Below are 19003 nucleotides of genomic sequence, written 5' to 3'. Positions count from 1 at the left end.
AGCCCGATTATTCAAAGAATAGTTAGAGCTTTTGGACTCATCCATGTGTCGGCGTCTGCGTCTGTGTCTGCGTCTGCGTCGGCGTCGGCGTCTGCATTGGCCTCTACATCGGCGTCAGCGTCCCGATTCGATTAAGTTTTTGTATGCAAGTTGGTATTTCAGTAACCACTTGTGGGAATGGATGGAAATTTCGCACACTTAATCACTGCGATAAACTGACTTACATTGCACATGTTCAGTAACTCTTTTTTCCGTTTTTACAAAATAATTGGCATTTTTCAACTCAGCAGGTTTTGGTTAAGGTTTTTGTATTTAAGCTGGTATCTCATTAAGCACTTGAATCTTTACACACTATTTCACTGTGATAAACTGACTTACATTTCACAAGATCCATAACTCTAGTTTACCTTTTTACAAAATTATGCCCCTTTTTCAACAAAGAAGATTTTGGTTTAGGTTTTGTATGTAAGCCGTAACAGGAAATTGATTGAAACTTTTCACAGTTTTCTACTGAGATGTACTGACTAACAGTGCATAGGTTCCATAACTCTGTTGTGCTTTTAAAAGAAATTATGCACCATTTTAGCTCGACTATTCAAAGTGCAGGTAGAGCAGGTAGAGGAATCACCCATGCATCGGCGTCCGCGACTGCGTCGGCTTCGGCGTCCCGATTTGTGTAAGATGGTTTCTCAGTAACCACTTATGGAAATGGATTGAAACTTCACACAATTATATTTACTGTGAAAAACTGACTTATATTGCACAAGTTCTATAACTCTATTTCGCTTTTTTACAAAATTATAGCCCTTTTTCAACTTAGACATTTTTAAACGTTTTATATGTAAGCTGATATCTCAGTATCTACTTATGGGAATGGATTGAAACGTCACACACATGTTTACTGTGATGATCTGACATGCCATGCACATGCGTGATAGGTTCCATAACTCTACTCTGCATTTTTACAAATTCCCATTCCCCTTTTTCGACCTAGCAGATTTTTGGTTTAGTTTTTATTTGTAAGCTGGTATCTCAGTACCCACTTTTGGGAATGGATTGAAACTTCACACATTTGTTCACTGTAATGATCTGGTATGCACTGCACAGGTTCCTTAACTCTTTTGGCTTTTTTACAAAACTATGCCCCTTTTCGACCTAGGTTTTGGTTTTGTTTGTAAACTGTTATCTTAGTAACTACTAACGGAAATGGATTGAAACTTCACACAGTTGTCCATTGTCATGAGCTGATATGGATTATACAAGATTCTAAACCCTGTGTTGCAATTTCACAAAATTATTCCCCTTTCTGGACTTTAGTATTTTTTCACTTGACAAGGCTGTTGAATAATCGACAGTTTATGTCCTCCGACAGCTCTTGTTTTGTAGATGCACTTTTGATTTTTCAAGAAATTTAGCAAGAAAATATGTTTTTAATTAGATACATTTTCTTAAATGATTACGAATCAGTGTCTACTTCTCGTTGAACTGGAAACTTATTTGAGTTTTCTTTTTATGCTTGCAGATGTAGATGAATGCAGTACCAGCCCATGCCAGCACGGTGAATGCATTGACGGTATTGATACATACACATGCGATTGCAACAGTGGATATAATGGTACAAACTGCGACAATGGTAAGCGATTTCCAATGTGGCATTGCCAACTGAGCTGGAAATTGCATCATGACGATTTTTGCTTGAAAAAAAACCTCTGTAGGGGAAAGCTCATATACTCGAATTAGAGATAAAGTTTACTTGATAGATTTATACTTCTAATCAGTTAAAACAAGTGAATGAAGTATTGCCATGCAATACTAAGTCCCCTACTGGAAGACATCAAATTTTCTCTACTGCAGTATAACACAATGAACAGATATCTGTCAATGATGTATAAACAATATTGTACTATATATACAATATGTTATAACAGAACACTTGGATTAAAATTTGCATATATGAAAATCTACAGTTATATATCATATAACATATATATCATAATTATATTTATTATAAGTCTACACAATACTCTTAACCAGGTAGAGAAAAGTCAAAATACACCTAAAGAATATCGATGTAACATGCATGTTGTACCACAGAAAAATGTTCTCGAATTTTCCCTACGGCCAGTAATGAAAAAGTTACAATATAATATACTTATAATAACAACAAAGGGACGCAATTCTTAAGACAGTGATGCCTCATGGTGGTGAACATTTGTGCCGCGCTACAAGAAAATCCCTTCATGCATGAAGAAAAAATGCTCCGGACAAAATCGTTTTTGTATCTAATCTTTGTCCTCTAAGTGTTATCTTGACCTTAGACCTTGGACCCGGGTTTGGTGCATGATATGTTGTCTCATCCAGGGAAATATTTGTGCCAACTGGTTTTTAAATCCTGCCTTGCATGACAAAGTTATAGTCCGGACAGGACAAAAATTGACCATTGATCTCAAAGTGTGACGTTGACCTTTAAACTAGAGATATGGGTGTTGCACGTGAAACATTTTCTAAAAATTAGGAACATTAATGCCAAGTTATATTGTAATCCCTTGGTGGACGACAGAGTTCTGGTCCGGATTTTGTGCATGCTACGTCGTTTTATCATGAAAAACATTTGTGCCTTAGTGATATTGAAATCCCTTCATGAATGACAGAGTTATGGACCGGACACGAAACAGATCCTGTTCATGCCATGTTATCACTTGATTGCTTAGTGTGACCTTTGATCTAGGGGTCTGGAAGTTGTGCATTACACATCGTCTTATAATGAGTCACATTTGTGCCAAATAATATTAAAATCCCTTCATGGATGGGAGAATTATGGATCGGACGGGAGAAAAGCTCTATTTACCTTTGACCTCCAATTGTGACCTTGACCTTTGAGCTAGGCGTCCGGGTTTTGCGCATGACACGTCGCCATTAAAATACCTTTATGGAGTTATGCACCGGACACGGAATTGTGGACGGACGGACGGAATGACGGAAAAGTGCATTCCTATAGTCCCCGAAACTTGTTTTCAACCAGTAGGGAACTAATACGTGATGTTTAAGCTGTTGAAATATTACAATTAACAGAAATTTTATTTATTTCACAGATATCGATGAATGCATGTCAAACCCATGTACACATGGAACATGTATGGATGGTGTGGGGCAATACAATTGTACATGTGAAAGTGGATACACAGATTTCAACTGCGAACAAGGTAAACATGATCACAATTTCATCAAAATGCATGTTAACTCATTATTTCTAATACAACATTTAAAGTATTTAAGATATAAGCAACAGTTCAAGACAGACGATTTGATAATGTAAACATCGAAACATGTCAAAACATTGGCACCAGAAAGAAAATGTTATACACTATTCCTGGGTATACTATAAGAACCACTGTCTTGATCGGGAAAATGTACTCACCCATTTTAAGCACGCAGTTCTTACTTAAAACGCGTCGTTTGGTAAACGGGTTCTATGCATATTGAACAAGTAATCTTGCACCAGTCACATTGTCTAAATATTTCACATCGCATATTTTATGCGTTCGCCAACGTTACTGATAGGCGAAATGATACAAACAAAAACAGAATGCAATATATTCACTGTTATATAACTTGAAATGATGAATGAAAGCCATCTTAGAATTGATTTTGAATTAGAAATAATGCAGCGGTACACTTCTGTAATTGTTTATTACATTCACATAGCATATTCATGTTGCATATACACATGCTAGTGTACACGTGAAGGTAATGAAGTTAATGACCGGTGACATACATTTCAGAATAATGTTGCTATCTTGACCAGATGGTCATTATATTATATCTAAGAAAATATAAACTCACCATCAGAAATCTCGAGGCAATGTAAATAGTACATGATGTAAGATAAATTATCACTTGTTCAGTACGCATAGTACCCACTTACCGATATATTCTTTTTAAGTGAGAATTTTGCAATTAAAGTATGATCGTACATGTTTCCGTTCACGACCATGGTTCATATTGTATACCCTGGGAAAGGTCATAACATGTACTGTGGCTTTTTCTTTCTGGTCTTGAACGGACAGAAATATCACTTATGACATTTTCTCTACACTCTACGATACTGTTGAATTTTTGAATGAACAATTTTCCCGATGAAAGTTAATCTGTTTAGGTATATATTTTGATATGACCAGTGGAAATGCATTTATGATTTTAACTTTGTACAGCCAAATGACAACTAATTTTCTTTAAAAAAAGCAAAAGACGTTGTACTGAACTTGTTCTGATTATAATTTGATAGACATACATCAGAACAGGTTTAATAAAACCATGTTAAGCAAAAATATTTTTTTTTCTAGACATTAACGAATGCAGTTCGAATCCCTGTAGAAACGGCACCTGTGCAGATCTTGTCGACGGATTTGAGTGTTTCTGTTATCCTGGTTTCAACGGCACACAATGCGAGATTGGTATAATTTTACACTTTTTGATTTCTCAAGAAAATTTAGATGCAAAATATGTTTCTTAATTTCTTAAATGATTCCGAACCGTTATTTTTTTCTCATTGAACTGGAAACTTATTTGAGTTTTATTTCTATGCTTGCAGATATAGATGAATGCAGTACCAGCCCGTGCCAGCACGGTGAATGCATCGACGGTATTAATACATACACATGCGACTGTAACAATGGATATAATGGTACAAACTGCGACAATGGTAAGCGATTTACAAAGTCTTAAAAACTGCCATTTGTATCATAGCAATAAATGGCTTGGACAAATGAAAAGCACAAGCTGTCTGGTGAGGCAAACAGCTCGTATATTCGGACTGTAATAGACAATACCTTAATTTTCGACAGGTTATACTACAAGACAAGTTTATTAATGTGGACTTACCGCCTTTGCAAATGTTATAACTAACACAAAGTTGGTTTGTTTGGGCAGATTTCGATGAATGCTTGTCAAACCCGTGTATACATGGGATATGTATGGATGGTGTGGGGCAATACAACTGTACATGTGAAAGTGGTTACACAAATACCAACTGCGAACAAGGTAAGCATCATCGCAGTGTTATCAACATTGTATGTTCATTTATTAAATCTGATAAAGTAGCAAAAGTAATTAAGAGACAGGCAACAGTTCCTGAAATGCAGTTTAATGTAAACGCCTAAATATGTCAATATACATGAAAAAGAGAGGAATGGATTTTTGGCATTTTTTCTCTGATCTTAACAATACTGCTGACTGTTTTAAAGAATAAGCACATTGTTAGCAAGATTTTTCCGATGGCATTTATTTCCTTAGGAGATATTTTGCAAGGACACGCGGCAATGCATTTATGCTTTATTATCAACATTTCAACTTGTTACTGACCTTGAACAACTGCGGTACTATTTTTTCAAAAGTTACACGTTTATCTAACGTGTTATGATTTTATTCTGATAGAGTTTCAGTAGAACAAGTATAATAAAATCTAAATAAAAGAAAGAAGGAAAAAATACATTTCCTTTTATTTTTTTTCCAGATATTAACGAATGCAATTCGAATCCCTGCATATACGGTAACTGTGAGGATCTTGTCGACGGATTTAAATGCTTATGTTATCCTGGTTTCAATGGCACACAATGCGAGATTGGTAAAGTGTTATAACTGAAGTGTTAATTTCTAAAGCACATTAAAGAAAACCCGGGCCCTATATCAAAAGTCAAGGGCACACTCAAATGTCAACAGGACCTATTTCCGGTCCGATCTGTAACGCAACGGTCCATCAAATGATTTTTATATTACTTGGCACAAATGATCACCGTAATAAGAAGATCATCATGCACAACTCTCAGCCCCATTGATTAAATGCCGAGGTCTGGATCTGTTTCGTGTCCGGTCCAGAATTCTGTCATCCATTGAGATATTACAATATTACTTTGGACAAAGGTTTCCCATCATCAGGTGACGTGTCATGGGTAATACCCGATCGCCTAACTTAGATATCAAGGTCACACTTTGAGGTCAAGGTCAATAGTATTTATCTCCTTTCCGGTCCATAACCTTGTCATGCAGTAAAAGATTTTATCATTACTTTGCATAAATGCTTACCAACAAAAGGCGACATGTCATGCCTAACACCCAGGGTTCTAGCTCAAAGGTTATTGTCACTATTGCAGATTAAAGATCAATTAGACATTTTTCCTGCCCGGTCCATAACTCCATCATCCTTCAAAGGATTTTAACATCACTTGACACAAATGTTTTCCAAGATAAGACGGCTTGTTATGTGCAATACCCAGACGCCCAGCATAAAGGTGAAGGTCACACTTTGTGGTGAAAATCAATAGCTTTTGTTTTCCTGCCCGGTTTATAACTCTACTTTTACTGTTACTTAGCAAACAATTTCCCTGAAAGAGACAACATCCATGCGCAACAACTATCTCCTAGTTCACAGGTCATGGTCACTATCCGATGTCAAAAGTCAATATGTTCTTTTTGTCCGGTTCATAACTCTGTCATCTGTCAATGGGATTTAACTACTGAGAAGATGATATGTCATGCAAAATATCAGGTCAACATTTTCAAGACAAGTCTCTAAAATAAATTATTTTTGTGTCTTTTTGTCCTGTCAACTTTTTCAGCCATGCTTGGATATTTTTGATAAGTCACATATCAAACTTATATGGACCAAGTTAAAAAAAAATGTTGGCGTATTTTCTTCAAAATTGCTTCCCTTTGTCCGTCTGTTGTCCGTCCACAATTTCTTGTTAACATGATAGAGGCCAAATTTTACAATTGATTTTAATCAAACATACCCATAACTTGTATTAGCATAAAATCTCGGTTCCTTTCGAAAGCTGGCCAGATTCCGTCATGGGATTCAGTGTTATGGTCCCTTAAACTTAAGAATCAAAATTTGCTATATTGGCTTTTGCAGCCATATAGAGACTTCCTTTATTGTTTGTTTTTTTTATACAAACCAGTTATAGATTTCGGAGTTATGGCCCCTTATTGACCTCTGAAAGAGCTAAAATTTGTAAATTGTGAACACGATAGAAGTGTCATTTTATAATTGATTTAAATACTAAACAACTTAAGTGACAAAAAAAAAGTCTCGGTTCTTATCGAAAACCGGTTATATTTCATCTTGGGTTCCAGAGCTACTGCCCCTGAAAGTGGCAATATTTTGGCCCTTTCAGCCATAAAGAGTTTTCATTTATGCTTTGATTTAATACAAACTTGCACAGAATGTTTATCTTGATGATTTCTAGGCCAAGTTAGAAAGTGGATTATGTGGGGTCAAAAACTTGGACATGAGGTCAAATGAAAGGAAAAGCTTGTTAACATTCTAGAGATCACATCTATGAACCCATCTTTATGAAACTTGGTCAGAATGTTTATCTCGATGATTCCTATTCAAAGATTAAAACCTTGTCATTTTGGGTCAACAACTAGGTCACCTAGTCAAATAAATGGAAAAGCTTGTTAGCACTATTGAGGCCACATTCATGACCCTATCTTCATGGAAATTTGTCAGAATGTTTATCTTGATAGTTCGCTTGATAACACTGTCGAGGCCACTTGTATACATTTATGGCCCTATCTTCATGAAACTTGGTCAGAATGTTTATCTTGATAATTCCTAGTCCGAGTTCGAAACTGGGTCATGTTGGATGGAAAACAAAGTCACCATAAAATCATAGGAAAAGCTTTTTAACACTCTAGGGCCATATTTATGACCCTATATTCATGAAACTTTGTCAGAATGTTCATCTTGATGGTCCCTGGCCAAGTTTAACAGGTTAGCAATATAGGACCATCATAACCCTCTTGTTCAAATACTTTCTTCATTTATAAATGATTTAAGTAATCAAGACCTGTAGATTTTTATGTATGCAAATTTTAATCCCAACATTGTATGTTATTACGTATCTTATAAAAACAATATTTATTATTGGCAGCTATCAGATCATTACATTATACTGCAGTTGGGATACTTAAAGTCGCCTTCCAGTAGGGCACATTGTATTGCATGGGAATTCTTCATTCACTTGTTTTTCTTTGAACTGCATATCTTATTTTTATGCTTGCAGATATAGACGAATGTAATTCAAACCCATGCCTGCACGGGAAATGTATTGACGGTATTGATACATACACGTGCGATTGTAACAATGGTTATAACGGTTCCAAATGCGACAATGGTAAGCGAATTTCAATATGTCCTTACAATTGCTACATGCATCATAAAAATTACTGCTTCGAAGATTGTCCTAATGCGAAAAGCTAATATACTCTATTAGAAGAAAAGACAAGAAGATTGACCTGTATAACAAAGTTGTTATATGTATAACAAATGCAATATAAACAGATACATTAATATGAACTGATATAAATGAATGCATTAATTTTCAAACCAGGGTTTACAATTGATAAAGAAACATTGTTTCATCTTGATATCTTTGTAGCACAAATATCTGCGTTTCTAAAATACATTGATACTACAAGTAATATTTCCAAATACAGATAATATTTCCAAAGACGAATGCTCCAGTTGATGCAAACATGAGAATGTATTAATTGTTTTGAACATTACAAGTACGACTGTGTGTGATTATGTTCGTCGGCTTTAGCGTCTTTTTCAACAAATTCTACTTTTATTAGTGAGCACAATTCATAACTTTATAGTGCTGACTCTTTGGAATATTACGCCGTAGACATGTGACTTGATTCCCCACCCAGTCACGCTATACTGACATCCTTTTGACCAGTCCTAGTCCCAGATGACAATAATATCAGTTAAACTACCTTCAGAAAAGGTGTTGTTCTTGTTTAGAATTAGATGAATGCAGTTCAAGCCCTTGTGTGCACGGAACATGCGTTGACGGTGTTGCAGAATACACTTGTAATTGTCAAAACGGTTACACAAACGTCAACTGCGATCAGAGTAAGTCGTCACTTTTGCTGCAAACTTCTGGATATATATTGACGCAAGAACTTTGTTCATCACACACTTTCAAACTGTACATGTGCTAACTGATGATGTATTTAAAAGGGTCGTAAAAAAGTAGAAATTAAAAACTTCCATATAAGTACTTGTTTTCAAATCTGTAAAGAAACGTCAACAAATAAAAAACAATAATTTTTAGATAGGCATTCTTATCTATAACGGATTTTCGAACTTCCTATAACGGAAGTTATTATACATTAAATGGTTTTGTTTAAGTGTGGCTGCCACATTTTTGTTGATAACAGAACAAAATTGACTATTATATCCCTATTTTAGGAAATTGTTATTCCGAATATTTGAACATTTGAGTAACGTAGTACAACGTATCATGGCATGCATTATTTTTATTACCTGCTTTATGTCTTCATATTCAACATAGAAAGTAGTGTTTCTCTTACCATATACTATTTAGACATTATTCGGAGTTCTACATGAAGCCTGAATGGCGGGGGTTGGATCAGTTTAAAATATTTTTCAATAAAAATGGAAAGAGTAATCACGGATCTGCAAAAATATGTTTACCTAATACCCCAGTCACACATACGGCGCGGATAGCTATGTCTAGCCACGGAAAGAAACGTAGTAATCCGTATCGATCCGTACCTGAGCCGTACCTTAAAGTAGTAACCCGTGTCAATCCGTACTAGTCCGTACGGCTCAGGTACGGATCGATACGGATTACTACGTTTCTATCCGTAGCTAAACGTAGCTATCCGCGCCGTATGTGTGACTGTGGTATAATACCCCAGTCACACATACGGCGCGGATAACTACGTCTAGCCACGAATAGAAACGTAGTAATCCGTATTGATCCGTATCTGAGCCGTATCTTAAAGTAGTAACCCGTATCAATCCGTACCAGTCCGTACGACTCAGGTACGGATCGATACGGATTACTACGTTTCTATCCGTAGCTAAACGTAGCTATCCGCGCCGTATGTGTGACTGTGGTATTAGTTTGTTACGTTATAAATTAAAATACAAGAATCGCTTTACCGTTTCACGTCTTTTCTTTCTATTTTTAAAAACCTGTATGTTAAACCACTCAAATAAATGTACATATATATGCCATTTTGAGATAAAACCAAGTTACATATTTTGAAAAAAAGAAAGAATCAGTAACCGCTTTGTGTGGTAAGTTTAAGAGTTAGATCTCCGGTAGCGATGCAATTTTCTTTGCCATTTTGGTAACAAAAGCTTTGTAAATCAACTGTTGATTCTAAATCAACCTTAGATTCGTGAAGAAAATGACGCCAGTAAAATTGTTTTAGTGATAATCTTATTATATATAATGAGATATTTTAAAGACCAAATAACCAGTCATTTATGTATAAATATTGCTTCTATCCTTGTTTTAACCTGTTTGCATATACATGTATCCTTTTTTCAGATATAAACGAGTGTAGCTCGAATCCATGCAAATATGGATCATGTGTTGATCTTGTAAACGGTTACAACTGTTCCTGTTATCATGGCTTCAGCGGTCCTCACTGTGAATTCAGTAAGTATCAGTCAAACCTGTAGATTTAAGAAGATCCTTTAGAAGGATATAACGTGAGCAAGGAAGATAATAGCAAATTCAGTTTGACCGATTCTGTTTATGAAGGTTATTGAAACTTGCACCACTCGTCACGGCTCCAAGCTATCTGTTATATAATAACATTGAATGGTCACAATGATTCTCAAAGGGTATGAAAAAATAAAAACACTGACTTCTAATACTGGTCGACATCTTACGGCTGTCAAACAGCATTTAAAACATCTTGTAAATAGTCGATTATAAACGAAGATTCTTTGGAATCACAGAACGCAAACAAGCTAAGTGATAGAAAAAAACTCGATTTTATTGAGTCTGTCCATGTTATAATAAAATATGCAACACAACTCATGTATTAAACCATGCACCGTCTTGAACTGAAATAAACTCTGTTACAAAAAAAACTCCGAGTGGTCATCAAGACCCAAATGGACCAGAAATAAAATCAAAAAACAGCTTAAGTATATGTTTTCAGATAATGATGTATTAAGTATTCTTTTTATAAGTGTAGTTTATAAAAGCATGGAGCATGAAGAATGAAGCAGGAAGCAGGAAGCATGCAATATTTGCTGAATTAAAACAGCTCAGACATTAATCTATAGACTAAGTAATGTGCTATAGCTTCATTTAATTAAGGTTTATATAGCTTTCCACGTTATGAATTTGATTCAGGATAATGAAAAGCATATAGGACGTGCCATGTATCTTTATTTTTTTTAAACCGGGGGAAATGCACAGGGCTTTTTAAGATATCCTAAGTCAAATCATTTCTGCCTAAAAAACATACAGAAAAATACAGTTTCAGTGATGAATTCTTTTCTACCATAATATAACATTTGTGCTCCTATTATGTTTCCGTTATTGTGCGGATATCGCATGGTTTTCCGTGTTATAACATCTGCAGAATGACGAGGGACTGGTCGCAACCCGAGCCCCGGTAAGGTGATGGTGCCAACGTATCCCGAGGATTCTGTAGATGTTATAACACAATACAAAAATGCATTAACGCTATTCTAGAAAAAAAACTTGTAACAAAACTACGAAAACGTCAATCAACGGCATTAAATTTCCATGAAATGCGCGGCATAGCCAGCGTTGATCAGGTTGACATCATTTCCTTTTGAATTATCCGCAATGGGGTCATATTACGTTAACGCTTTGTTAAGAATAGGTGTGTTAACATGAGCATGAGGAGCTCTCTGTTACCAAACGTTTACTCTACTGTTTGAACTACGTTTGTTGTATTGTTTAAACTACGAACTGAAAACGGCAAAAACAGCAGTTTTTTTGCTAGAATGTTCTCTAATGCTTACAGATAACGATGAGTGCAATTCTAATCCTTGTCAACATGGTACATGTGCTGACGGTATTGATATGTTTACATGCTATTGTGACAGAGGATATACAGGCGTATTGTGTGATATCGGTATGTATTGACATTAACTCTCATATTATGCAGTATTTTAAATTTCAGGAACGTTGGTAAATGTGAATGTATAAGTTTGCAGTTTATAACTAAGTTCAGAAAATAATTTGAGCGAGAGATCATAAAGAACTTCCTGATTTTGTATTTTGTCCTTTTTCTTTGTGAAATGACTCAAACCAACGTTATCATCTGTTTTTTCTAACTGTCAGATTTCCGCTTAGTAGCCAGCAACAGACCTGAATATCCATCGAAAAAGAAATCACATTTTTTGCTTGAAAACTTTTTTTCTCAAGCAAACACTCAGTTTCGCAGAATCGTTCTTCCTATTGACAAAGTAGACTTTTATCTTGTCCACTATAGTTATCGAAGGAATAACATCGTCAAATTCTTCAAACTCTGCCTACTTTTCGTACTTTTTCACATAATGTTTTCAACCTACACATAGAATTAATTTAGTATAGAAGTTTCGAACGTGGCATTTACATGTACAAAAGTCCACGAAATCCTTGAGAAAAAAATCTGTACTGGAGTGCTTAAAAAGTGTTAAAAACAAACAGAAAGAAATAAAAAATCAATGTTTATTGTGCAACGCTGTCAAAAAGATATCCAAAACAACTTTCAGAGATAGACGAATGCGCGTCAAATCCTTGTATAAATGGCACATGTGCTGATGACGCTTTTGGCTACAAATGTTCATGTAATCCTGGGTTCACCGGGACACAGTGTGACACAGGTATGTGTAGAAATATGGAGAAACTGATTATTTTTTGTCCCTCTCTAAAAGGAGTTCCAGTGGTTGAACAGATGGGTTTATGCCTGTGACTGATACTTTGACGTATATATGGACCTTTTGTTTGGTTTTCTTTTGTATTTGTTGGATTAAACGTCACATCGTTAATTTGTAGGTCATATTGCGACTTTTCAGCCTTTTATGTTGGACGAAGACTCCAAATGACCCCTCTGGCATTATCACGTCAGTCAGGGACGGGCACCTAGGAGGGATCACGGACTTCCATAGGCCAGCGTAATAGCTTTCCCACATGAAAACCTTTACGCCCCAAGCAAGGTCCGAACCAACATCGGTGAGGTGCAAGTAATTTGCAGTCAGTGACCTTATTCTCTCAACCATGGAGGTCCATTTATTTGCATTTTGGGTCAGTAAAATAAATGTAAAGATCAGATTGAAACCAAACATTGTTTCAAAGCAATAATCGAAAGTACAAACCTGTTTTCCGCAGGTAACTGCCAACTTTCCCAATAAATCAGAGATGGTTTCAGACACAATGTCTTTTATCAAATCATCACGAAGAAAATACGCCCCAAACTCACGTACGCGCGATCCGTAAATCTGCGCTCTCCCTATTGAGCTAAGCGGGCGGGCTGCTAGATCAGTATAGATGATACAAATGTAAATAGTTGAAGATTTCATTTAATAGCAAAACTCCTACCATTGCATTTTCTTTTTGTTATTAGCTCAGTACGTCGTTTGCTACCTATTACACTACTTTGACAAGAATGCTCCTTATACTTATTATTACTTAGCTGACGCAGGGTAGTGTTTTTGTACTTTTGTTTTTGACTTATCCAAAATTATCAATAATGTCTTCATATTAATATGTTTTCAAATATTATTTTGCATAGAGAGAAGTTATGTCAAAATTGGTACTGAGTATAAATATGCAAAAAGCTAGAAGCGTGAAAAGGAGAAGAATAAATGTAATTGTTTAATCATTTCCACAATAATTTAGCAAAATGTGTGCACTATGGATTAAATGTAGTCTTGAATTAGTTTATTTGTATTGTTTTTCAGAAATAGACGAATGTAAGCCCAATCCATGCATTCATGGAACCTGTGCTGATTTGATTAATGGTTACAGCTGTTTCTGTTCAAGTGGTTATTTTGGTGTCACCTGTGAATGTAAGTTTTCATTTATCAGAAATTGAAAAGACGACGATTTCAATTCATCTTTACCGACATGTGCATAAATGCAGTTCTTCTGTTCTATCTTGCTGTACTTCTTATTCTGTTGTTTTGACTAGGGCGACAAAACGAGACAATGAAGCAATAAAAAATAAACTGTCGTTTTTGCAGTTTTTTGTCTTTGAAAAAAGAATACTTTGATAAATGTTTGTAAAAATAATTCTTGGTAATTGAATGACTTAGAAATCAATTTATCGACCTTTCTGACTTTAAGAAAATAAATAGCTATGTCTATGCGAGATGAAAACAAAAATCACATTCATAGTTCTTTTCAAAAATAGTGGTTGCAAATGAGATTGTCGACCTGAATAATATAGGTAGAAACATGGCTTGAACAGGGTCTGTTTCTTGAATAATATAGGTAGAAACATGGCTTGAACAGGGTCTGTTTCTTGTCCGGTTCATAACTCTGTCATTCATCAAGGGATTTTAATATTGCTTGGCAGAATTTTTTTCCAATAAAGAGACGACGTGTTATGAGCAAATCCCGGACCTCTTGCTTAAAGGTCAAGGTCACAATTGGGGGGTCAAATGTCAACAGGAGTTTTTTCCTGTCCGGTCTATAACTCTGCCATTCATGAAGGGTGTTTAATATTACTTGGCACAAATGTTTTCCATGATGAGACGACGTGTCATGCACAAAACCCAGATCCTTAGCTCAAAGGTCAAGGTCACAGTTGGAGGTCAAAGGTCAAATTCAAGAATGACTTTGTCCGGAGCATTTCTTCTTCATGCATGGAGACATTTTGATGTAACTTGGCACAAATGTTCACCACCATGAGGCAGCCTTGTTTTTAGAATAAAAATATCGTCAAATGTTTCCCTCATGAACACGATGTGCAGAGCACATCACTCAGATCAACACCCAAAGTTCAAATATCTATATTTCGTGTTCCTTCTATATCTTCTGAACTGTGAACTGCTGGAAGGATGTTCACAAATCTAGCATTATTCTCATAAAGACAACATGTATGCCAGGTGCAGTACCCAGGTCACTAGGGCCGAATTTATTCAAGTGTATTTAAGGGGTATTACTCACTTTCAAGAGAGCTCTAGTTTCTGCTAGTTGTGTGTGTGTGCGTGTGCGTGTGTGTGTGTGTTGATCGTGTGCGCGTCCGCGTGCTGGGTTGGCGTTTGGGGAGGATGCGTTTTTTGAACGTGGCTTTCCCTGTTGGATATGTTTCCTTGTTTTGGCACATTTATGAGTTCTTGCGTACACTTGAGAGTTAAAACGGTTACAATAGTGTTCCTTGTTTATTTTGCGAAGATACCGACCGTGTACTCGAACATACGTTGGAAGATGTCGTGAACGTTTACTTTTTACAATGTTCATTTTAGATAGAAATAGTTATACCTTCATTTATGTGGAGTTTTTTTTAAGCCAATGATACAGCCAAACAGTTATTTTGGCTGCAGGATTCACTGTCTGAAGTTGCAAAAAAGGGTTTTGGTGAAAAATATAGATAAATTGTGTAATACTTAAAAATAAACAATGAATCATAATCAAACAATTTGTTAGGTGTTTTATTTCTTGTCTTGATTATCATTTATCAAAACGCATAATTGTGTTTTAGATGCATCTTCATGTAATTTCACAAGGAGCACGTGCTTATGGCAACAATCTAAAAGCGACAAATTTGACTGGACAAGACGATCAGGACGCACACCTTCATCAAGCACTGGGCCTAACAGCGATGTCTCTGGTAAAATCATTTGTTATTTTCTATTCAAATACAAGGAGATAAATAATTACACAGAACAGTTTGTTGACTGTAGATCATATGACTTCATAATCTTGCAAGAGGAATCATTCGTTTAAAAGTGTACCTTATATAAATAGAATTAACGTCTAGTATCAAACTTTCCTGATCAAGACAAAATGTATTTTACCGCGAGTCAGTTTGGATATCAATTAACAAATTTATGATTGCTCAAATAATACACGCGTCCCTGTGAAAAATTAGGTGCCAAAGGAACATGTCAAACCATGAACCATAGATTTATTTCGACAGTTATCCAAAATTTGTAATTTTTTCTCATTTGCCGAGTATATTTTGTTTGATCATAGTTTATTGCTTTATACATATCCTTATGACGTTTTGTTGATAGCTACCCTGTGGGGTTTTAATTTGTGTTACTTCGAAAAAGCATACACTTAACTGTATCAAATCATATTTGAGTTCAAAATCAGGTGATCTTTATTTAACCTTATACTGTGAACACTTAAGTAAAGTAATACGGTAGTGCTTTAAGGTATTAGATCACTAATAGAAAACCTCCTTTTTGAAGAGTATTCAATTCCTACCATAAACCAACTTTGACAACAACTGTAAGGGGTGCGTAGGTTCAAGCCCTACTGGGCCAAATTGTTTTTTTCCTTATTTTCCATTTTAACTAGTAAGTTTTTATTTCTTTCAAGACTTATTATTGATGTTTTGAACAAAAATGGGAAAAGATGAATCTTATAAGCAATTTCTTGGTGTTCAAACAGAATTTACTACTTAAACAAAAGGGGTAGAGTTACACATCTTTAAAAATATTGAGTTACGCATGGTGAAAGTTCTCTATTTTGCTTTCACCCTTAGATTATATATTGTGGAAGAAATTTAGGTAGGTTTTACGTCTTCCCTATGGTTATTTTTAAATGGAGTAAGCAAAATTCAAAACAGAAACACATCATTCGACCTTTTTTTTTCAATGTTGAAGTATGAATCCTGTCTCATTAAATCCGTTTACTTGAGGCACCATAGAAAAAATGATGTTCAATTTGATATTTTTATATTGTGTTTTATAATTGTTTACCAATAGTATGAAATTAATGGTAAAATGAGTTCTCTGCAAACGTTTTGGATAGTGGCTATCACTTTGAAATTTGTCTCTACTTGAGCTTGATGAGATACCATAAGTTATTCATATTTTTTTAAAACGGCACGGTAAAAGTTGTTTAAAATTTGCAAAAAAGTGCAAAACACGGTTACATTTCAGAATATACCAAGCAAAGGCCATTTTGTAAACATTACTATTAGTCACCTAATACCTTAAACAACGTTTTATAGGATATAAAATGGTATCATGAAAATAAGTTGCAAGTCAGCATGAAATTAATGAGATTAGAAGTAGCATTTAAAGCCAGTAACTAAATAGCAAGCTTTCTATGCTGTAAAATCTCTTCAATGGAAAAGCTTTGAAGCAATGTTGACTGGTTTCAGGTTTATAGTGCTCGTGCAAACTGAGCAGAGTAAAATCAGTTTCAGTTATTAGAATGATCCATCAAGTTACTTCGGGAGTCGTGAATTGTAGTCCTCGCTCTTCCAACTAAAATTTACTAACATTGGGATAAGAGTTCCGTTTTTGGGTGTTAAACTGGGACGCTAATGACTCAGAGAAGCTTCTGGAATTGGAGCGAGCACTATCTTAACACTAATCTAAATATCAGTCTTCCATGTTGCCCATATGTATTATCACTTGCAACTATAAATAGATTAAATACAAACTCACTCTGCCCCAGAGATTTTCGTTTAAACAAGAGAAGTATGTTTCAATACATTCAAGTTAGGTGGCAGGGGAGCAGTTCGAATTATGGCCCCGGTTGATTTTTTAAATATCTAGGGTAGCTTTGTTCAAAGCGTATTAATATTAATGTTTTAATTATTGAAAGTTTATTCTAAAAGAAATCAATGTGTACATGCATGTAGCTATAAATAGCCGATGCGAATATTTGGCTACACCTAGATCCGTAAATTTTGTGAGTCATTATTTATGGAGGCAGATTTGAACAAATCAGGTGTTTTCTACAGCCAAATGGACAGTAAGTGTCTTTGACCTGCTTTTTCTCCTGAAACTTGTTGGCTGACAGACACTTTGCTTAGCAGGGCTTTGCAACCTAAGAGTTGACTTATATGAAAACCTGGTGTAATTGCATGAAAGTACACAAACGAGTTAATGGCATGTTTTGGAAGTAAAGCAAAATGCTCAATTTTTCGTTATTTTTAGAGGGGTAGGGGCATGCTGTAATGTCTACTCCTTTTAAAGGTGACCACATGGATTAAATTTAATGCTTTTATTTTGAAACGATATATTACCTTAGTGCGATATCACAATGTAAAGCAGAAGTACTGCGTTTTTGTACTGATAACCTATAAAGAAAAACAGTTGCGAATCATGGACTTGCTAAAAATCTAGCAAAAAACTGCTCCCCTGCCATATAACGATGGTATTGTTTCAGGTAATGGTTATTATATGTACATCGAAACAACAAGCTGGTCACGAGGATACTATGCTGATCTTTTATCACCTACACTTGAAGCCAAAAAAGCTTACTGTATTCAGCTCTATACGAATATGTATGGATCAAATATGGGTTCAATATCTCTGCTAGTTCAGGTACCTTTCAACTTTATTTATAATTATGATAAACGTATGTTATTATTTCCTAAAGGCATAATGTGTTATGGAAGAAATTCAAAAATTATGTGCCATATTTCTCTTCAACTTAGGAACATTAATCAATAGACCAGATCGGAGCGAAAATCTATTCGAACCTAACAAAATGCAATCAGTTTACCTGGAAAAAAGAACAATATGATTTATTTTATAATGTTATAGCAGATAATAATGAAAAAGCCAGGTACTTCGTAACAACTGTCGTGTGTTTCTTAAAATACTTTCAGGAAACTAATCGGAATACGCCAGTTTCATTGGTGACGTACAATCAGGCTGATGGTTCGCCAATATGGAGAAAACGAAGTGTCAACATTTCTGTTCGACAAAACCCTTTCAAAATTATAATTAGAGGTGTGAAGGGTACAGGATATAGGAGCGATGCTGCCATAGATAATACAGTTATAAAAGATGGCACTTGTTAACAATAAAATTTTCATGAAAGTTAACAGGAAGTATTGTGCCGATCAACGTAAAATAAAAACTGTCTAAAATATTGGCAAAACAATAAATAATTGCTCTGTTAAATATAATTTTGGTAAATGACATGATATTAATTCATTTTCTTCTTTATCCAGGCAACATCTTCAAAACTTGAAAGCATTTCGTTGATTAGAATTATATTAAAACCATACA

General features: G+C 35.3%; 1 protein-coding gene across 1 annotated transcript in view; it reads left to right on the top strand.

Moving 5' to 3' along the window:
- LOC128558012 (neurogenic locus notch homolog protein 1-like) overlaps nucleotides 1-18792 on the top strand; it is a 28019-nt gene extending 9227 nt beyond the window's left edge. Inside the window, exons 9-17 of the mRNA XM_053546750.1 lie at nucleotides 1523-1633; nucleotides 3093-3203; nucleotides 4592-4702; nucleotides 8067-8177; nucleotides 8810-8920; nucleotides 11836-11946; nucleotides 13757-13864; nucleotides 18153-18310; nucleotides 18598-18792. Coding sequence (XP_053402725.1) covers nucleotides 1523-1633; nucleotides 3093-3203; nucleotides 4592-4702; nucleotides 8067-8177; nucleotides 8810-8920; nucleotides 11836-11946; nucleotides 13757-13864; nucleotides 18153-18310; nucleotides 18598-18792 — 1127 coding nt within the window. The remainder of the gene's footprint in view (nucleotides 1-1522; nucleotides 1634-3092; nucleotides 3204-4591; nucleotides 4703-8066; nucleotides 8178-8809; nucleotides 8921-11835; nucleotides 11947-13756; nucleotides 13865-18152; nucleotides 18311-18597) is intronic.
- The last annotated feature ends 211 nt before the right edge of the window (nucleotides 18793-19003 follow it).

The sequence above is a fragment of the Mercenaria mercenaria genome, chromosome 6, assembly GCF_021730395.1.
Source record: "Mercenaria mercenaria strain notata chromosome 6, MADL_Memer_1, whole genome shotgun sequence".
In the NCBI taxonomy this organism is placed as follows: Eukaryota; Metazoa; Mollusca; class Bivalvia; order Venerida; family Veneridae; genus Mercenaria; species Mercenaria mercenaria.
This window is presented reverse-complemented; position numbering and strand designations above follow the sequence as displayed.